Source organism: Pogona vitticeps, chromosome 5 (genome assembly GCF_051106095.1).
Source record: "Pogona vitticeps strain Pit_001003342236 chromosome 5, PviZW2.1, whole genome shotgun sequence".
NCBI lineage: Eukaryota > Metazoa > Chordata > Lepidosauria > Squamata > Agamidae > Pogona > Pogona vitticeps.
The window spans coordinates 6273358-6296343 of record NC_135787.1 but is presented as its reverse complement, the minus strand read 5'-3'; the positions used below and the strand labels follow the sequence as shown (position 1 = coordinate 6296343).

The 22986-nt window shown below is 41.6% G+C and overlaps 1 protein-coding gene across 6 annotated transcripts in view; it reads right to left on the bottom strand.

Annotated features, from left to right (window-relative positions):
- Positions 1-22986, bottom strand: part of CTNNA2 (catenin alpha 2) — a 578592-nt gene that overhangs the window by 415604 nt on the left and 140002 nt on the right. For 5 of the 6 annotated variants that reach the window (XM_078394460.1, XM_073002097.2, XM_073002098.2 and 2 more), the window contains exons 4-6: positions 21856-22022; positions 7860-7979; positions 4508-4774 (exon numbers count right to left, since the gene is read on the bottom strand). In XM_078394460.1, coding sequence (XP_078250586.1) covers positions 4508-4774; positions 7860-7979; positions 21856-22022 — 554 coding nt within the window. Of the gene's footprint in view, positions 1-3382; positions 3470-4507; positions 4775-7859; positions 7980-21855; positions 22023-22986 lie in introns of those variants that run through there. The other variant, XM_073002099.2, reaches the window with a different exon arrangement.

Below are 22986 nucleotides of genomic sequence, written 5' to 3'. Positions count from 1 at the left end.
ATATTGATGTTATGATTTTGTGATTGCCCATACATGTTCTCATAATACACCTGGGATTTCATTTATGAAAACGGGAGGAAAGAAAAGCTTAACATTATAGAAAGTTCCCAACTGGATGACAAATGGGCCATGCCCACACTTCATTCGCCCAGTTCTAGAATGACTGGTAATCAGCGATCTTCTGTAATTACCATCCAATTTCAAAAACAGCTCAGTTTTTACTGCAATCAAGATACCTTCACTGAGACCAAATAAGGGATCAACTTCTGGGCATCTTCCAAAAACGCCTACCAGCCTCAGATGCATAGTGGGATGAATGCTCAATACAAAGGTGCAGAGTTACACCTAAGTACACCTTGTTTTAAATCATAATTTCAGAATAGGGCGGGGGGGTGCCATGTGTTAGAAATCAGTACTGGAGGTAAGAAGGAAATCTTATGTGGCAGCAAAACCATTTTCTCAGAAGTGTTTCGTAGCATAAGGGCTTCTGAGCAAAGCAAGGGATCAAATTTTTTTTTCAAGCAGTCCAGAATTTCCATTGAATGGTCTACTGACAATATATAATGTGACAGAGCACTTTGGAAGTAGTTATAGTGTGTTTAAAAGGCCACCACAACAGCAGCAGCCTCAATGTTGCATACTTAACAGCACAGATATAAGAAATAAGCTGACTTGAGCATGGAAAGGGGTGATGTTGCCAATGTTTTATCTTTTCTGTAGTTCAAAATGCAAAATAAATTAAATCCACTAGTACCCCCAAATAAAGGAGACCCACACAACAAATAGAGCTTGCATTATGGGTGATTAACAAGTCCTATACATTTCAATCAGTCTGCCCTAGCTGGGACCATCAGTGGCTTGTCTAGATCATAAGATGTGGATATATTATGGGATAAGGTATCCATCAGATGATAATGTAAAACAAGACACTGCCCATATATTGCCAGTTTTAACAGACCACAAACCGCCTGGTGGTGTTGGTGGTGTTAAATTTCCAAGTGTCTCTGCACAAATTAAAGATGGTCCAAGCAATTATAATTCCATGGGGGAATGAAATAAAATACAATGAACATGCACCAACACTGTGAACTAAAAGAGAACACTCAGAAAGGAAATGAGATTTTCCTTCAACATTCACTGAGGAAGCTTGTAATTACTAAGCATGTTCCAAATCAAGCTAAACAGAGTTTGTTCCAGCATTATAAAGACAGACACAAGAAATATATTTCTCAGTGTTAGTGTGAAGTGGTAAAATCATTAAAGAGATATTTCCCATATATTTACATATATTAGTCAAATTTCATAAAGGAATGATAGATAAATGCTTGAACTTAATGCACTGCCATTTACTCTGTAGGCATCTTAAAGCGAACACACAAAACCTTGGCTCACAAATGGAAAAGATTTGCTTAATGACTTTATCAGTTCAGACATGAGAGACATGAGAGACACGGAGCCTCCCCCAAGAAGATACAAATTTTTTAAAAAAAATATATTCTTCTGTATGTAACTAAAAACATTTCTGAATCAACTGTGTATATTACATCAGCTCTTACCTAAATCAAAGGTAGAATGGGGTGTACATTAACAATGACTAACTTCAGTGCCATTTATTTCTGTGGGCCTATTCAAAGTATAAAAAAAGTCTTGCTATAAATCACAGAAAACTATTCTCTTGTCTGGTACATAAGCAGTCAAGGGCAGAAACCTGTTTGTTCCCAAACTTGTACCAAGTGTTAGTCAATACAGTGGGGTCTTGACTTGAGAACTTAATCCGTATTGGAAGGCGGTTCTCAGGTCAAAAAGTCTGTAGGTCAAGTCTCCATTGACCTACAGTGCATTGAAAACCGATTAATCCCGTAACAGGCCGTTTTTGTTCCAGTTTGGTTTTTTTCTGGTCTGTAAGTCAATTCTCTGGCTGCAAGTCAAACCTAAATTCTGCGGCCAGAGAAGTCTGTAACTCAAAAAGTCTGTAAGTCAAGCCGTCTGTAAGTCAAGGGTCCACTGTACTCTGCTATGCAAGTACAAGGTCTATTCACTGCAGCATGGCAGTCTTTCGCTTGTATGACAGACAGCAAAACTCCATCTGACTTTTGCAAGATCACAAGAGGATTCTGGGCCCAAATCTCCAGAAGCATCTTCCAGCATTCAACACTTTCCTCTAATAATGCAGTCAAGCAAAAGGCATATCTGAATGTGCACTTTTAGAACTGAAGCTAACAAGAGCAGTTTAAAAACTAGGAAATAGCACATTCCAGAAAATAGATTTGTGGATTCATGATACTCACATGAATGGTTATTCTAGACATGTACATTATATTTCGGTGTTATACTGTAATGTAGAACTATTATTCTGCAGAATTATTGAGAGCTGGGAATTCATGGACTTCTCAGATACAAACAATCCTACACTGAACTCTCTCCTAAAGTCTCTGGCAAAAATCCTATTGCATAGTTCTGCCAGCATTACATTAACAGCATAAAATTTGGAGGCTAATTGTCTCAAGTTAATGAAATCACAATAGACATTATCCAGTAACTACTGAGTGGCACAACTCTGCACACAGATATTAATGTCAACAATGGCCACTCCAGTGTAATTTTGCAAGAAGATTTTGTTGTTTGTTTCAAGAAGTACAACTGCAGATTCAGTTCTTTAAATACTTACTAAAAGCAATTTGTTTCTTCCAAATGTTTCACCTGTCAAAAAGTGATTCTTGAGTTAAATCTAGTTTGGAGATCATTTTGCTCTTGGTACTCTGTTTCAGAAGATTCTTTCTTTCCCTGAAATTCCTGAAATCAGAAGATTCTTTCTTTCCCTGAAATTCCTGAAATACAATCCTACCATTATGCTATCCATTCGGAGATGATTTGATAGCACAAATAGGGATAAACCGATTTTTCATCCCAAGTAGAGCAGAATGACTGAAATCATACAAATTTACAGCGTTGACTGTTAAGTTACACTCATTTCAACAGGTCTAGTTAGTCTTAAAGCAGCTTTAGATTATCTCAAATGATGTCAGGAAAATTTGGGGACATATAAAACTAGGCAATGCTTAAACCTGACAAAATGAAATGCAAGCTTTATTTTGAAGGTCACCGCCATACACCAATCTCAGGAATATCTACAGTAGCCTACTTACACGTTGAAAGAAAAACAGTAGAAAAAGAAGCAAGTCGCTAATCATAAAGCCTGCTTGTTCAATTGGAAGTATCCTCATTATTTCATATCAGCTAACTCATAACCATTTTGTCCTTTCACTTTTCCAAACACTCCATTGCCTCCTCGAAACTAGATTGCTCATACATTTACAGATGTTACTGCAAAACACAAAGCAGCTTTTCCCCAACCCACTCCATCATGTGAAAAACAGGTTACCTGCAGTTAAAAGGAGGTACACATCATACAGCTATGAAGAGTATGTACTGGAAACTGTGCCTACTACCTTCCCTCTGACCGTATCTGTGTTTATAACCAGACAATGCAACATTGCCCCTAGAGTTCACAACTGCCCTTTCTCGACAGCAATGCCCGGCATCAGCTTGAAAATGGCCCAGCATCAGGTGATTCTCGTGAGCTCAAAATGAGGAGAAATTGTGGGGAGTGGAGGGAGTTCTCTGCCAGTTCCATAATGTGATCAACTAAATTAGCATGTCTTTATGAAGGTTAGAGTGACCAGATGCAAAAAGAGGACATGGAGCTTAGAAGACATTTTAGCATCTGTGGCTTTTGATACAAAAAACACCTGTGGGAATTTCCTTCTCCACAAAACTACTAAAGGTGCAGACACCTTGCCCTTTTCCCCCTTTTAGTCATCCTAAGGAGATTCCTCCCACCATTTAAGAATTTGCACAACCTGTATAGGCAGCTTAAACTGCACCGGAGGCTGATAACTTCTCTGTTAAGACTTTGTACATGCTTGACACCAATTAGGTTCACTCCTCCTTTACTGCAGGGCATCTGAGCAGTGCCTCAGCTGCTCAGAATTTATACTTGAGCAGCAGGAGTTGGGAGAGGAAAAAATAAGGATAGGGGCAACAGGAAAAGAGGAAGACCACGTATGAGATGGATTGACTCAATAAAAGCAATGTATTGTTGTGGCAACTACAAGCATGGCCGAGAACAAACCCAGAAATCCCCCTGGGCCTGCTTGTCTATCAACCTGGAAGCATAGAATCGCAGAGGTGAAAGAGATTCCAAGGGTCACCAAGTCCAACCTCAAGATAAAAACCTTTTTTTTTATCATATCGTAGCTTCATATCACATTGTAGCTTTACTGTATTCATCCCTATTTTAGCCTAGATCTTTGCCAGCTTGAAACAGGAACAGAAATTAAGCTGCATAACACAAATGAAACTATGTTGGAGCCTACAAACATCGCAAAACACCGTTTTTGAAGACCTTAGATCTGGGCTGACAAGAAGTGGAATTCCGCAGCATCCCCTCTTTCTCTTTGCATGTGCTTCAGAGAAGGCCCAGACACATCAAACTAGCCCCACTTACATCGAACTCATTCAGAGCTGCAGCAAGTTCGCCAATGCCAGTGTGGCCTTTGTTCTCATCGGTGGGCGAGGTGGCTTGAGCAGCATTGGAGATGCCAGCAATGGCCTCCTGAACTTGCTTGAAGACATAATCCCTATTGGCCCTGGTTGCAGCTACATCAGGATGGCGAAGAAAAGCTTGAGAAGCTGTGTAGAGCATTGTGGCATTCTTCTTCAGGGCGCCCCGGGCAGCGGCCATTTCATCCCTGCAGTGGGGGTCCTTTAGTTCCTGTCGTACACAAAGAGACAGCAAAATCAACATGGCGCATCTACAGAATCGGTTTGTCTACATGTTCATCCATTCTTTTCCCTATGGGCTATGCCCAACCATTTTCTTCCAATTGGCAGAACATCCACCATTAGCAGAAAAATATCTAACACACATAGCCCACTTGTGCCCCTGCAGTCTGTTGGATGATCTGGCACTACTGAGTGGGTGTAGGGGTGGGGTGGGGGGCATGTGAACGGCTGCAGTGAGAGGCCAAGGAAAGAAAATTCCACTATGTGAGCAAAAGCCTGCTTTCATCTCACTGGGCTTCACCTAATTAGATTACTGTTCTCCTCTTTCTCCATTGCACCCAGGACAAAATCACCTCATTTTAACCTCATAACTATTCCACGAGGTAGATTACACTGGGAAACAATGATTCACCTCAGATCACTTGGCAAATTGCACAGGTGAATAAGAACTGCTGCAGATCATGGTAAAAAAAATGTGTTCATGGTATTTTCAAGAGGGAAGAGAAGGGATTCAGTACCAGAGAGGAGTGGTGGTTTGCTACTCTCAGGTTCGCAATCCAGCAGAAAGAACAAAGGCATGGACTGAGTGACTCTACACATCCACATACGGGATGTTGATCACAGCTACTCAAAAAAGAGACGTCTTGGTCACAGAAATGATGCAGGAGGAAGTGGCCTGGACAAGCCACCACAGACCACAGGCCTCAAATACTGCTTCTATACAATCCCCATTCTACACAGCCCAAATGTTTTCATGTACAGGCTTTTAAAGTGATCAATTAGAGTGAAAGTTTGGACAAAGATTTGCTGATCATAAGATTGCTGGAATGAAAATGGTAAATTACAAGGACACTGAAATATGGATCATAAATTAAATGGATGTTCTTTTGAAATCAACAGTTCAAAACCTTGTTGGAGAAAATATCACACCTCTTTTGATTCCCCAAGGACCAAGAGAAACACCACAAACAATATTTTACTATGACTTTTAACCGTCTCAATGAACTGAAGATACATTGTTTTGCACACAAGGGATCCTTTGTTGTTGTTGTTGTTCAGTCGTTAGGTCGCGTCTGACTCTTCGTGACCCCATGGACCAGAGCACATCAGGTCCTCCTGTCTTCCACGGCCTCCCAGAGTTGGGACAAATTCATGTTGGTAGCTTCGATGACCTTATCCAACCATCTCATCCTCTGTCGTCCCCTTCTCCTCTTGCCTTCACACTTTCCCAACATCAGGGTCTTTTCCAGGGAGTTTTCTCTTCTCATGAGATGGCCAAAGTACTGAAGCCTCAGTTTCAGGATCTGTCCTTGCAGTGAGCTCTCAGGGTTGATTTCCTTCAGAATGGATAGGTTTGTTCTCCTTGCAGTCCAGGGGACTCTCAAGAGCCTCCTCCAGCACCACAATTCAAAAGCATTAATTCTTTGGCGGTCAGCCTTCTTTATGGTCCAACCCTCACTTCCATACATCACAACAGGGAAAACCATAGCTTTGACTATGCGGACCTTTGTCAGCAAGGTGATGTCTATGCTTTAATAAGGGATCTTTATTCCTCATTAAAAAGAAAAATGTTCAGAAGCATTATCACATGTTCCATATAGCATCAATACCCAACACATTTTGGGTAGGAACACAGCCTATCCATGCCTTAAGACTTGGGGAGAAAATGGGTGTTTTTATATTCAATTTCCAGCTGAATGTTCTTCCTCTGTTCCCATCCAAGCACTGCATTTACACCTGGTAGTTTGAAAGCAGTTAAACTGTTTCACTGCTTTACAAATAACAGTTTTTAAAAGTTGGCATCGTTCACCTCCCCTGCCTCCAAATAATAACTTTCAGTCTGCATAAACAGATAAGATCCCGCTTCTAGTGTAAACTTTCAGCTGAACGTCACCTGAAACCCAGGACAGAAAAAAAAACCCTTTCTACAGTTTTGCTTTTACCGAAAAGCCACATGGGATGCACAATATAATCCTCCTTTAGCACTTGGCATGATGGTGATGTTCAGCCCAGATCAATTTACTTTTTTTAGGTTGATGCCAAGGCTGGACAACTTATGCCTCCCTGGACCCTTCTGAACTGCTGCTACCATTAGTGGCAAGGGGATGACTGGGTTTGCAGTCCAACAACATCTGCGGAGCCACATATTCCCCACCCCTGGCATACAAGATGGAATGTACTGTAGACACAATAAAGTATTTGCCATTTTCAGTTTTCAGAATGTGTACTCCAGCGGTTCACAGTCTTCTTCTTCTTCTGCTTCTTTGACACAAGGCAGACATAATGGCCAGGTGTTCTTCCTCAGCTCACATTGTAGATAGAACCAAAGAGGCTGCCTTACCATTCTCTTTTCCCAAATTGGCTACAAAGCAAGAGGGACTACTTAAATAACAAGATCTTTCTGAAGGAATCTGGCTTTCTCTCTTGCTTGTCTAACTCTTTTTAGCATCCAGAAGATGTAAAAGTTGTGTACTATATAATAGGAGTCTTCTATTCATATTAGAAGGGGGGGAAAAACACCCGGTAGTCCACACAGTCAAAAACACTGGGAATGCAAACTGCATTTCTGAATTGAGAAATTGTATTGAGCCTCGTGGTGCAGTGATTAAACTGCTGTATTGTAGTCAAAACTGCTAACGACCCAAGGTTCAATCCCAAGTAGCTGGTTCAAGAGTGACTCAGCCTTTCCATCCTTCCGAGGTCAGTAAAATGAGTACCCAGCTTGCTGGGGAGGCAATGTGTAGCCTGCATAATTAACCTGTAAACTGCCCAGAGTGTGCTTTAAGCACTATGGGGCGCTACATAAGCAGAAAACTTTTTTATTTTTTCTTCATTTCACCTAAAACACAAACAGAGGCAAAAAAAAAAAAAAAGGTGTGTCCTCCAACCTCCTTAGGAAATGCCTCAGATTACTAAATCTAATTTCAACCCCATATGGGCAGAGTTTGGTCATCACTATACATGTCACTTTCTGGTCAAGCAAGTCTCTGAAATTGATCAAAACCAAGTATTACTTTGCATGTTAAGTTAGAAATTGTAGCTTTGTTTTTATTTACTAATTTTATAATACCTACCTGTTGCCTTCTAGCAGCTACATAGTTAAGTTTGACCATCTCTTTTCCAAATTCTTTGAAGCGATTTGCAAGGTCTTGTTCATTTGTGGCATTCTTCACAGCTTCTAAAGCTTCTTCCACCTACAGAGGGAGATAAAACAAGAAACCAGTCTATTTAATGTAGTTACCCTCTAATTTCCATTTATAATGCAAGACAGTTCTATGTATGATAGACTTGGCATGTGTCCCACATCATATAGAACAATCAACTATCATAGGGTTCTAAATAGGTCTCCAGCTGCCTGCAGGTGCCTGGTGTGTTTTTCTGACTTTCACACAAGTCAGTTTCACATATCGCACAAGACAGAATTCTACTGGATTCCAAGTTACAGGAATATAACCTGATGGCATATACCAAGATCCAGGTCTCTACAGCCTGTGTCCTGAATACACTCCTGTACTGCAGTGAGTCCTGGACCCTTTGTGCATGGCAGGAGAGGAAGTTGAACATGTTCCACATGCGTTGACTCCAATGCATTTTTGGCATCATCTGGCAGAACAAAGTTCCAAATAGAGTAGTCCTAGAATGAGCTGGAATTTTTAGCACGTATACATTACTGGAACAGCAACGTCTACGTTGGCTTGGGCATGTCGTGGGAATGGCTGACGGTTGGATTCCAAAAGATCTCCTATATAGAGAATTAGTGCAGGGAAAGCGCCCCAGAGCGAGACTACAGCTGCAATACAAGGATATCTGCAAGCGGGATCTGAAGGCCTTAGGAATGGACCTCAACAAATAGGAAACCATGACATCTGAGCATTCAGCCTGGAGGCAAGCGGTGCAGCATGGCCTCTCCCATTTTGAAGAGTCCCTTGTCCAGCAAGCCGAGGCGAAGAGGCAGTCGCGAAGCCAGCAAAATCAGGGAGCTGGACAGGGGACAGATTGTATTGGTCTTCAGTGTGGAAGGGATTGTCACTCTCGAATTGGCTTTCTCAGCCACACTAGACGCTGTTCCAAGTCTTCTATTCAGAGCATGTTAGCCTAGTCCCTTGAGACTGAAGGATGCCTACAGGTTATAGGGGATAAGTCCTATTATTTTTTAGTCTACCTTGTCAAGGAAGAGAGGCAGCTGACTCACCAAATAAACTATTCACATTGGAGTAATTAGGCATGGGAGTGGGCTTCCTGCTGGTTTGTCAATGAGAACTCAAAACACTTTCCGTAGAAATGAAACCCTAGTTTTGTATGCTATCTGAATAAACAGAGAGAAACATACATGGGTATTTATTTCCTATATTATCAGAAAACAGGCATGGATTTAGGTGCATCTTGTTGACTATTGCAAGGGACAGGGGTGGTGCTGCGATTTAAACCGCAGAAGCCTCTGTGCTGCAAGGTCAGAAAACCAGCCATCGTAAGATCAAATCCACACAACAGAGTGAGCTCCCGTCGCTTGTCCCAGCTCCCGCCAACCTAGCAGTTCGAAAGCATGTAAAAATGCAAGTTGATTAATAGGGACCACCTCGGTGGGAAGGTAACGGCGTTCCGTGTCTAAGTAGCACTGGCCATGTGACCACGGAAGATTGTCTTCGGACAAACGCTGGCTCTATGGCTTGGAAATGGGGATGAACACCGCCCCCTAGAGTTGGACATGACTGGACTAATTGTCAAGGGGAATCTTTTCCTTTTGCCTTTTGACTAATGAGGGTGCTCCCGGCTTCAGTCATGTGCACCTATCCCTGGAGCAAAGAACTACAGAATCAATCCCTAAAATGGGTCTTTTCACGGGGACATGCCAAACCCTTTAAAATGTATATTTGGATCCCAGGTTGTAACTATAATAGGTTATTTTTCATTAGAGATGAGGGTATTCATAGCTGAATACAAATATCTCCTGCAGCTAGACTTAACAAGGCTCCAGCCCCCAAGGCCAGACTGTCCACTCATGTGTCCTGCTGTGGCGGTGCCCCCCCTCATCCTTCCAATCATGTCCAGAGCACCGCTCCCTTTGTGCTCGGCTGGCCACTCAGCAGCCATGCAGGAAAACTCGTCCTCCCTCCTCCTGCCTGGAGTGGCACCTGAGCCGGAAGAGAGTGGCGCTCCAGGTGCGATTGGAAGGAGGCCACCCCAGTAGCAGGATGTGTGAGTGGACAATGTGGCCCCGGGGGTGGACCCTCATTAAGTCCAGCTACGCAGGGATATTCATATTCATATGAATACCCCCATATCTATTTTTATACTTAGATTAAACTGATGAAATAAGTTCCTCCCATTATGTGGGAACCAGCATCATTCTAGGAGTGTGGGGAGAGATTTCATGTTTCAAACTTTTTTTTTGAGAGGGAAGATACTGACCTCCAGCAACAGGTGATAGTGAAGACCAGCAAAACTATTGCATAGCTCTCATTCTCATGCAACTGAAAATGTAAAGTTTATGGAAAGTATACTGTTCCAAATACAGACACAGGATGGCATATGTGTGAAAAATAAATGAGTTGTTGCATGCTTCCTATGATCAAAATATTATTCTGTTTCTACATCCTAAGGCATGAAGCTAATACACTTTGTGTGCTGTACCGCCTGTATACTGCAAGCACCCTGCAGTTGAAGAGGGTGGAGGGCTGTGAAGGTTCTTATGTTGTGCCATATGCTGTACCCGTTTTCAGAAACGAAAGAACACAGCTAAATCAATGTCCAAAATAGCAGCTAAAAATAACAATGGTTTTGAAACTTGAGTTTTTAACATGTACGATTCTATTACAAAACTAGTATTTTCATAATTAGCCAAGGACAACCAGTCTGGAAAACTGCCCACCCACAGCCGATTCATGTCTGCTGTACACAAAGAGAACTCTGAGCTTTATTTTGCATCAGTATGGCAAAATATAATGATAAATATTAGTAGTTCAGGATGGATGATATAAAAGCTGCTTATCGTGACAACAATGAAGAACTGCATGTGATGCCCTCCGATTGCAAAATGTTCCTACACGGGGGGGGGGGGTGCGGGTAGGGGAAAGCAGCAATTACATTTCACATGGCAAGGAGATTCGCCTGGTTCCACTGCTTCTCTATTCTGTGTATATCACATGGTGGCAGGGTTTACAAAGCAGAAGAAGAAAGCAGAAAGAATACTAGAATGTGCACCCCTGGAACCTAAAATACAGCGGCAGAAGTTTCCAAAGAAATACCTATTTAATAGGGGCACTAGAGCTTGTTTTTGTCTTGCAGATAATAATTTGAATATGGATTTCTGCCTCTTTTACGAAACCACAATATTTATCCATCAACAGATGAAACAGGGGACTAAGTTGGAAGCTATGTTTGTGGACATTTTGCCAATACTTCAGTTCTATGGCACATGCACCACTCTATTTAGTAGCTCAGCTGCTTTAAAGGAAAAAAAAAGAAAAAATTAAATTGTAGGCTGGTCTCAGCTCACTTACAGGTGGATTTCAGCACTGCAGCCCAGGCAGGAGGGAGGGAGCAATGAAAGAAGATGGCAGTGGGGAAGACAAGGGAACGAATCAAGTAACAAATTAAGAAAATGTAGCAGGAGATGGCTTGAAAATAAACCAAAAGGTTTGCAGGGGTTGTGGTGGTGAAGTACAATATTAAAACAAATTCTTCCACTTCATGTGTGGTCATTCAGATGTTGTACTTTAAATCTGTCTTGGGCAGCAGAGCCATCATGAAGGAGAATGGAAACTACAAATGAACAACATTTAGATGGTCACACATTTATAGAACATGAACCAGTATATCAGCAAATTCTGCCAGCAATGGGGAGACTGGTCCAAGATGTCTCTAGATTTAATGTCTGGACTGAGGCTGGCAAAAAGCTGCACTGTAATATGGCCTGCTACAGTGATAACATCACGGTGAAGAGAAATTAGGCAATTTCCAAAGAAAGAAAAGGCATCACTATATAACAGTTCCAAAAGTCAAATGTTGCCTCCTACCTGTCATCATCTTGTGATTTGATAGCCCTCAGCTATGATGTCCAATGGACCTCAAGTCACTGACAGCTTTCTCAAGGGGTAGAATATTTAAGGATGCTAAGTTTGGTGAGATGCTAATAAAGCCAACGTTCACAGTTTTCATCTCTCTCTCTGTGAGCCATCGTCAAATTTGACTTATGGCAATCCTTTCCAGGGTTTTCAAGGTAGTGAGTACTCAGAAGTGCTTTACCATTCCATTCTTTGGGGGTCACCCTTGGACTATGCAGCTTGCCCAAGACCACACAAGCTGGCTCTTGTGAGATGCACCGTGGGTTAATGAACTCCCAACCACCTTCCAAATCTGCAGTCAGATACCAACCTCAGGGGCTGGTCTCACTGCTGGAATAAACTGGGAGAGGGATTGCGGTCTTTGATTTGGACTAAAGTCACATGGACTTTAGCCTGAATCGCCAAACTTTGGGCTTGGTATGTGCATCCTCACCACAACCACTTCCACCACTGTCTCCAATCAGGTGGCTCCACTCAGCCGGGACCTGGGAGAAGGGAGCAGCAGGGAGAACACCTTCTAGGAGAGGCTGGAGGATGGGAGAGAAAAGGGTGGAAAAGGAAAGAGGGGGCAAGGGATGAGGGTGAGTGGGCGGGGCTGGGCAGACAAGCAAGCAAAGGAGTGGGCGAGCAAGGAGGCAGGAGAGTGAGTGAGCAGGCAATTTGGTAAGCGAGCAAAGGGGGAATGAGCAAGCAGATAAGTGGGGCGAGTAGGCAGGCAAACAAACAAGTGGTCAGAAGTGGGCAACCAGGCACGGGGGTGGGGGCTGACAACTGATCCAGGATGCAGCACAGCTGATCCAGGCAGAGAAGCCCAGTGCTCCTGCCTCTTCCATGGCTGGTCTTCCTCCTTTCCACCCCCGTTTCTCCCCCCTTGCCAGTAAGATGCAATTTACTCAGACAGAGTGATTTATGTATGTCAAAAATAGTTAAAATAATTCAGTCTGGCATGTGATTTAAAAAGATTCCTATTGTCTACAATGCCAACAGTTACTACTGTTACCAATTGTAGTAGCAGCACAATTTGAGAGAGAGAGAGAGGGACGGAGGGAGGGAGAAACTGTGCTTTAACCGCAGCTAATTATGAGCCCCACCTCTAAGACACTGTTCAAAAATTTCTCACTCTGCTAAAGAAATTCAGCAAAATTGCTCCATCAGCTTCTCTTCTCACAGAGCAGATAATTTTAGAAGAGTGTTGATGCGCAGCTAGAATACAGAATGATATTCCAATTCTGTCCTTCTGTGTGGGTGGTACTGGCTGAAAGTTCAGTATTTATAACCTGAAATGTAACTTCAGCTGCATCAACGCCGTATGCCCATTAGAGTGGCAGGCAAATCTAGGATGGAGGACCAACATTTTGCCACTACTACTCATCTAGCTCAGAAACAGCGGACTGTAAAGGCCCCATACCTGCATCCAGCATGACAATCACCGCACAGAATACCGTCCCGTATGTACGTTATTTAAGCAAAACATCAGTTAAGGCCATATCTGACGCTTCCTGGCATTGGGGAAAACATAGATGTCTTAACACAAGACATCAAAACTTAATATCAGACAGAAAATATTTTATTTAATTGAATACATCAACCCTTCAAGTCAGAAAATTAGGCAGAAACATGCCAAAAGATGGGACACCGTCCATGGGAAGGTATTATCAACCAGCTTTTTGTGGTTTTTAAAAATGACTGAAGAACCAGACAACATCAGCTATATACAGTATAGCACTCTTATTACTGATTGATTGCCTTTGACTAGGTAAACAGAGAACAAATCTACGTAGTTCAGACTCTTAAATACTAAGAGAGATGAGCCTCAGTATTGAAGGAAAACCTGTATCTGGAAATCAAAGCAATTTAGAGTTTGTTGCTCAAAGAATAGTTTTACATGACGGCCTTTTGGAGTTCTCATATTGATGCTAATGTCGTACAAGATCACAGAGCCCACCAATACTTTCCAGTTCAGCAGATGATAAGCTCCTATTTCTCTTATGCATCAAAAGCCCAGAAATAAATGTATTTATTCATTCATTTGTATGTTGGTTTATTTATTTATTTAATTTGCATCCTGCTCCCATTAGTGTCGAGGCATTACTCTACATGGTTCCAACATGTACAACAGAAATAAAAAATAAAGGTAGAAATGTTAAAAGGTAGTAACCCTAAAAAGAGATGGCAGGGACACATTATATAAACCCAGAGTGGATGGAGGAAATGGGGAGGGGACGGAAAACGGAAGGGGGGTGCAAAGGGGGTGGAAGGCAGGCAAAGGGGGAGTGAAGAAGTGATGATTACCATAGTGACTGGGAAGATTGTGGGAGAGAAAGAAACCCAGAAGTTAGTAGCAACTTAAAGCAAAGCAAAAATTATAGCATTTGGGAAATGGCCCTGCACTCACAAGAGGAAGATTAATGGCGTTAATATTGAGGAAGTTAAGAATTTTAAATATTTAAGGATCTAATCCGACAAGAAAAGTTCCCGGGTTTAGCCACCTGGTACCAATGCAAGTAGAAACCTTTTAATCAACTCAGCTAGAGAGACATTTGGCCAATATAAGTGTTCCAACATTGTCTAAGAAAGTTATTCATGCATCTTGTATGGAACAGAACAATGGGTTGTGGCTGGCTTAACATAACATCATTCAAAATTGTTTTCTAAGATACAACCATTGCCTCTTCCCTGTAATATTGCGAAGAAATATTGAATAACTGGTTCTGCTCACCCATGTGGCCCAAGTGCATGGAACATTATCCTCAATGTGATTAAAATAATCACGTGAACAACAGACAAGTGTTTAGTTATTATAAAAGCATTTCACAGGCTATTATCCATGCAAAACTGGAAGCCAGTAGTAAGATTTGTGGCAAGAAAGCATTCATTGTAGCCTGTATAGCCATCTGTATTTATTGTTTATTTAAAATAATTTTACAAAGCTATGGTTTTTCCTGTAGTGTTGTATGGAAGTGAGAGCTGGACCATAAAGAAAGCTGACTGCCGAAGAATTGATGCCTTTGAATTGTGGTGCTGGAGGAGACTCTTGAGAGTTCCCTGGACTGCAAAGAGAACAAACCTATCAATTCTAAAGGAAATCAACCCCGAGTGCTCATTGGAAGGACAGATCCTGAAGCTGAGGCTCCAGTACTTTGGCCATCTCATGAGAAGAGAAGACTCCTTGGAAAAGACTTTGATGTTGGGAAAGTGTGAAGGCAAGAGGAGAAGGGGACGACCAAGGATGAGATGGTTGGACAGTGTCATCGAAGCAACCAACATGAATTTGACACAACTCCGGGAGGCGGTGGAAGATAGGAGGGCCTGGCGTGCTCTGGTCCATGGGGTCACGAAGAGTCGGACACGACTAAACGACTGAACAAACAAACAAACCCCGCCTTTTCTCCTTGGAAATGGGGCCAGCCTGGTCTCCTTTGGGAGGGAACACTAAAATATGGGGCAATAAAACAGGGTGTTTGTGTTTCTGATAGAACTGTAACTTCAGATACTACTTTTTGGAATAGCCATAATCCATAGCTAACCATTGTATTATGGGATGTGTAGAAAACTTTTTTTTTTAAAAAAAAGTGCCTAATTAAGGCCTATAACACCTCATGTGGCATTGACCAAAGTATCTGAACGATCTCATTTCACTCCATGAGACTTCCCCGGTTTTAAGAACTTCTGAAAAAGACTTTCTCTTGGTAGCTCTGTCCCCACAAGAAAATATACTGAGAATACAAGATTCAACTCATTTTTTAAATTGTTGTTCCTCAGCTGTGGAACTCCACTCCACCATAAACTGAGATGGACCCTTCCCTATTGCAAAGCCATTTCTCATCAGAGAAGCTGCAGAGAAAGAAAACATTTAGTGGTGGAATACTGGGTGTAGGCTTTTTTCTTTTCTTTTCTTTTTAAAAAAAATTATTTATCTGGTAGGTTTTTACGCTATTTTGATTTATTATACAGTATGGTCTTTTCATATTGTAGTATGTTTAATGGCATTCTGAGTACAATTTAATAACTTACATATCTGTTCTTTGTTTTGTTTTTTGTAACTTTGGATCCTTCCATGGGGAGAATGGCAGTGAAATAAATAATAAATAAATAAATGAGACAGTATCTGTAGACAATGTCTGAAACACTCGAAAGATAAAAGCTCCTTTCTGATAGTGGTGGTTATAATTGCCCAATCACAGCATCAACTGACTCCTCTCTTGTTCAAAGAAGTAGAAGTACAAACCTTACTGATTGCCATAATAGTTAAGATAATTATAATGAAAACCAACACCTCATCATCACGCCGTTTCTTCCTGTTGTTGCTTCACCACCACTGAATATACTCACTAATTCTGTGACATGGAAATTGCTATGATGCTAGCATAAAGAAGACTGCCATCAGTTCCATTTTCATACAGTACAAATGAAAATGCTGCAGATTTCTACTACACAGCATAGCTTTCCTCCCTTTTTCAATTAATGGCAGATTCTGCCAGAGAGCAGGGGAAGTACAGAGAGCAGCTATTAAACTTGAGTATCGAGTATTTATGAAACTGTTGGTCATCACCTTAGGATAACAGGCTCCCATCATTACTTCTGAAATTTTTCAGTTATAAATGTGGTGATACGGACATAAAGTTTACTTGCAGAGAAATGATACAGATTCGCTTTCATGTCAGGAAACTGTGCTGAAGGGACCACATATCATTTCTGTTACATCATTTCTGTTACATCATTTTATTGGCAAAGATTTAAATATTTTATCAGACTCTAAGACAGCAGCTTGCTGAGGACATGAAGGCCTGGAGAAAAACAAACAACTTTTAGGGTCAAAATCTTTGTCTGCTGAGGCAACTTGCTGCTAAGAAGCACATTTACATAATTAGTTGAAGAATCCTTTGGAGCAGGCTGATTTCCATGGGAGAACAGCTTTGCTCAGCTCCCATTTGCTCCAGCGGGAGCTGTCAGAGTGCAACACCTGCTAGAAAACACATCACAGTCTTTTCAAATAGGATTCTTCCCCAAAATGGTCCACCTGCCTCTTTACGGGCTTGCAAGAAGCCAATGAAAGGAATGAAAGGTATGAATCAGAACAGGGCTAGATCTGCGGTCCTGGAGTATCAATACTTCATCGACAGTACAAGAGCGAGACAAGGGGGAAAAGAGAGAGATTCTTGGGTAGGCAGCCAACTAATCTTGGTTTTTATGGTACTCTCAGGACTGTGAAGATAGACAAGAAAAAATAATTTTGATCACAGCCATTCAGATTTCTTTTTTCATTTACTTCTCTGTGGCTTTGCACTTTTCTGTATATAGTCTGAATATGCCTTGTAAATAGTTCTTTTTCTCTACGGATGGTTTCAAAGCTAGATGTAGTGTCTGTGATATGGGCACATGGCAAAAACAGCAGGGGCCGGTGTGCAGAAATCCCTTCAGGTGCGTCAGCTCATATTCTTCCATGTTAAACTTTGTTCAAAGTTCAGGAACACGAAACATTCTTCCTACATCATGTGGGATGGAAACACTGGCTTCTACGTTTCTGAGAGAACTCACACACTAATTTTTCCTCCTCAGGATGCACAGATGAAATGTTTGTAGCAGGAACAGAAGAATATAAATACTCAGCATAGTTCTCACCCAGACATTATGGCAGCCTTACCCCCTTTCCCTCAAATATATGAATTTGCTCCTCTTAAGAGTATAAATAAAATTAAAATAATAGAAATAATAATTACAGCATGGGCAGGAAGGGTAATACAGAATGTCTGAAAAGGGAATGTTTTCTCATTACATTTCCACTTCAGTAAATAGAAAGAAATTCTCTCAATATTGCTGTCTGCCAGTAACTGTGGAAACTCCAGTTTACTAACTACACTTTTTGTTGTTGTTTAGTCGTTCAGTCATGTCCGACTCTTCGTGACCCCAAGGACCAGAGCACGCCAGGCTGTCCTGTCTTCCACTGCCTCCTGGAGTTGGTTGAAATTCATGTCGGTCGCTTTGGTGACCCTGTCCAACCATCTCGTCCTCTGTTGTCCCCTTCTCCTCTTGCCTTCACACTTTCCCAACATCTGGGTCTTTTCCAGGGAGTCTTCTCATGAGATGGCCAAAGGATTGGAGCCTCAGCTTCAGGATCTGTCCTTCCAGTGAGCACTAGGTCAGTGTGCAGTAGTTCACTGTAGCATTAACTACACTAGAAGACATAAATATTATGAAATACTTAAACTCCTGCTATTTGCTCTCAAAGCCTGCAAAGCTTAGGAGACCGCTACCCCACAAGGCTTCAGTGTGGTATGGCTACTTTGTGCTATTTTGCATCTGCTTAGTTCTTCTTTTTGCAGGGCAGAAAGCTTGAAGGCAAAATCCAGCCATGTTGGGACCACATAACAAATCCTATCCACAACAGGAGTCAAAATTACATCTGGCCTCATGGCTGACAAAACTGTGCAGAATGTTGTGTCCATTCATTCTTCAGCAGCAGCATAGCAGTGAAAGAGTTTATCAACTGTCCTTCCCACAGCAGTGTGAAATGATATATTTTTTTTTCCTTTTTAAAGATACATATTTAAGTCATGAGAAAATATTTGTTACACACAGACAAACACAAGAGAGACATATTTTAAAATGAATTCAAATAAGGAAAGGCCAGGAGAGACGGCTGGTTCCATCAATAACTCAAGGAACTATTTGTTAGTTTGAGCGAATGCTGTGAATAAGCCCTCCCTCAATTTTTCTGATGCAATTTACACGCATACACACACACACACCAACAATAGAGAGATGATCTGAACTAGGCTACCCTTCATTGCAAACTGAAAAAATGTGACTGGCTACTCAAGATAAACATCACAGGAAAACACTGTATTAATTAAAGCATGGATGGTCACCCTCCCTGCAGGGAGGATTTTGACATTTCCCATTACCAGTCCAGGTTCTAGAAATTCAAAATGTGGCTGCATGGATCTCATTTGAAGTTAAAGGTCGCCATGCATCATTGCCTTCAGAACAATAGTATACAACAGTTTTAAGGGAAAATGGAAAATAACTAGGGCCAGGAGTGACTGATCAAGAAGATAAAACAGATTTGAAAACATCTGGCTCAGCCCAGTTTACACAACAGATACTTTTTGCCCTCAATTAGGAAACAGAAGAGAGAAATGGGAAAATCAATCGTTACACTGGTTAGTTCCAATTACAAAGCATTTTGTCATAAACCTCTGTAGGCACAAAGGCAGACAGCAGCAAACCAAACACAATCCCGCAGTAAATCGCTCAATGCTGCATTACTCCTCGGTGTGTGTCATACCCCCGGCCCATTCTTTGATGATTCATTAAGCACTACTTGTTTCCCGCTCCAATCAAAGTTCTGACATTTCGATGTACTTAACTTCACATCGTGACTCACAGGAGGAAGAGAAGTCAGTGCTTCGAATCAACCACAAGAGGGAGATAGCCTACAGCTTCCATATTGACAAAGAATTGTCTCAAAATCAGGTCTGGCAGAACAACTCAGATTTTGACATACACCTGCTACATCCAACCCAGCCTTAACCACATCTAAGACGAGTATTGCTGGAACAGTCCAAAGATTTGTATAGTATCACATTCTATTCTTATGGAAGGCATCTAAATCTTTGAGAGGCTCACAAGCTGGGCATGTAGGTGATATCACCCACACCCTGTATCCATCAGCAGCTGTATCTTCCATCAACTGTACTATAGTTTACTTTCCATGTGAAGCTAGCGTGTCTATTCTGAGAAGTATGGATCATAATGATCATGATCAGTATGTGTTGTCAAAGCAAGGATAACTTGACACCTAGAAGGACTCTCATGTATTCATTCCAGTGATGTGATGTGTCACTGCATGATGTGGCTACAGATTATATTCCTAATTACAGCACATGCATGCATGCATGCACACAGAGAGACAGAGACAGAGAGAGAACTATAGACATGGAATGTGCAAGTACAAATATCCATCTCAAACTGAGGTGTAAACAAGCATGGCCTTTCCGAACAGCAACAGTAAATTTTGGGGAAATGCTTGGAAATGTTGATTAACACTCAGTGGTGTTTGGAACACATACTTCCAAATCTTAGATGCTATTTCGATTTGCAGTTTTGGTTATTCATTATACACCTGCTGTGATGTATTTCCTCTTTCAAAATAAATAGATATCCAGAACTGGATATCCCAGCCCCAAGAAGGGTTCCAGTTCTGGTAAATTATGCTTGTTCTCTTGAATTAGATCATAACTCATCAGCCCAGACACAATAACAGTGGTGGGCTTGATGGCTTAGGGGAGTGGTTCTCAACTTAGAGGTACACATGAGATTGTTGGGAAACATAAATAGTCTAAGTGGACCCAAGTTTTCGTACTGATTAATAAGAATTCACTTTCCCTCAATCCTCCATCATCTTGCTACTATTATGTGTTCCCCCCAGACAAACCTACTGTATATATTATGAGTTCTCCATTTGTGACTTTTGACATGCTAATCATAATTTTTGCCTGTTCGCTCTGGCCATCACTTTGCTGCAAAAGGTAAGTACAATAGCATACTGCCTAGAGACAAATAAATATCTTTTATCAGATAAAGTGGCACTTTTGTTTTTGTTAGGGAAGAACTCAGGGTTTTTTTCACAGAAAGAGATAAATGTAATTTAAAATGTCAAAAGTTGAGAACTGCTGTCCTGGGAGACAATTTAATATTTTATTTTCAAAAATTGTATCAGTTGTTTAAAGTTAGCCTGTATGAGTTAGGTATTTGGCTGCACAGCCACTGGGGGTTGGCAGTTCAGTTCCCCACTCTGCATCCCAAGAGAGCCAGCCTTCGGCAAGCTACACAGATCCCGGGCAGCTCCAGAAGGAAAGAAGTGTAAACCGCCTCTTAAGGTCCTGAAAAGGATCGCTGAAAGTTAGAATTTACTTAATTGCTGCTGCTGTTGTTTAGTCATTAAGTCTTGTCCGACTCTTTGTGATCCCATGGACCAGAGCAAACGCCAGGCCCTCCTGTCTTCTTCAGGGAATGCAGAGCCGATATCCAAATATCAAAGCCAAAACGCACAACATAGTCCAGGGTCAGAGTTCAAAGCCAAGGGTCCAGAGAACAAGGTTCAAGGTTGTCAGGAGTGTGGATGCAAGCCAAAAGTTTGACATGTTCCTTCCACGGACTTTCAGCCATCTGAGAGCTGTTTATATAGTAAAAACAGCCCTTGAACTGCTGGAAGCCTTTTCATCCTGTCAGAACTCAGGGCTAGTTGATCGGATGTTTCTGAGGGCAGTCTTCAAGCGATCCTTTGAACTTTTTGTCATAAGTCTTCCCCGAAGTCTGGCCCTCAGCCTGTCTACTGGGGGAGGAGAATCTGAAGGCGATTCAGGTGTTTGTATTTCTAATCGCTCAGCATTCTCCTCAGCTACAGTTAACCCTTCAGGTTCCAGATCTTCAGCTGCACTCATGACAAAGGTAAAGGTTCCCCTTGACAATTTGTCTAGTTGTGTCCGACTCTAGGGAGCGGTGCTCATCTCCATTTCCTACCCACAGAGCTAGTGTTTGTCTAAAGACAATCTTCCGTGGTCACGTGGCCAGCGCAACTTTACACGGAATGCCATGACCGTCCCACCAAGGTTGTCCCTATTTATCGACTCGCATTTTTACATGCTTTCGAACTGCTCAGCTGGTGGGAGCTGGAACAAGCGACGGGCACTCACCTCCACCGCATGGATTCGATCTTACGACGGCTGGTCTTCAGACCCTGCAGCACAAAGGCTTCTGCGGTTTAACCCGCAGAGCCACCACATCCCATACAATAATTATTATATTCATCTACAACAAAGCCAGCAGTGCCCGACACTTCTTCTAGTCTTCCTTTGCAAATAGTATATTCACGTAATCTCTACAAGACCAGGGAACTGCAGTTGTTAAGAACCATACCCTTTGTAGATGTTTTATTTAAGCAACAGGTATATGATATGACATATTCACCACGACAACTGTAACTAATGTTAAGAAGCCTTACAATTTTCAGGTGAGACAAAAGCCTCATGACATCTGCCATGTCAGCCAGGATGAGCAGGCGAGTGACGGCTGATAACAGTGCTCGGGCCGCCCGAACCATAGTGCCACGTTTGACAGAAGAACAGGGGTCATCGGCAAATTCTGACGAAGCAATTCTCATCGTCTCACCTGAAGAGCAATTAAAAACAAGCATTTTTTAAAAAAATATGATTTTAAAAGTCACAGACAAAAGACATTCAGCCATTGATTCTGCTTCAAACATCCCACAAATACCCTTCCACTACAAATCCCAGCAGGACCTAGTAATGCTGTGTTTTAATTAGTAATCATTGTACCTTCTAGTGAAATTAATAGGAGACTTTAAAACAGTGTTCCAAATTTGTAGAACAGGATTGTACTTGTACATGGCATTATTTTTTCAAACCATGCAGCTACTTCATAGGAAAGTTATTGCTGTCTACAGAGCAATCATATTCCTATAGATTTCATACATGTGAAATCTGTACTTAACTAAAATACTGCGTATATGCAGATGCAAATAGCCCTTTAGATAGCATTTGGAATTCAGAATTACAACCAAGAGGGTCTTCTCCCCCCTTGATAATCCACCATTAAGTTTAATCATTCTTATCATGATTTGTGCTTGAGTACAAGTGAAATCAATCCAGAAAATGTCGAACTGTTATTTCACTCGAATTTTAGAACTATGCTTTTAGAACTATGCTGATGAATTATAACCACCTATTCGTCTAAGAGTGTGAACGACCAATTGTGTAAAGGTGTAGACAGTGGAATCTCCAGTTCAGCAAGGCAGCACATTGAACGAACCCTAGATCAGTCATTCATTCAAATTAATTACCTCATAGGCTTGTTAAGCTAGATCCAAGCAGGCCCACAAAATGGATGAACTCCTCTGCTTTCATGTGGAGGAGCAGCTCATTGATGTACACATCCTAGCTGGAATTTGTGCGGCATGCCCATTTTTAATGTAGTAATAAGGGTACTTCATTTTGAATTCAGCACCCAGATGAGTTCCACAGGTAAACTAACGAATACTGCATTCAAAACAAGTGGCATTCAAGGAGGAGACAAAAATGACTGTAAAAACTAGGTGTAATGGATTTGGTATAAA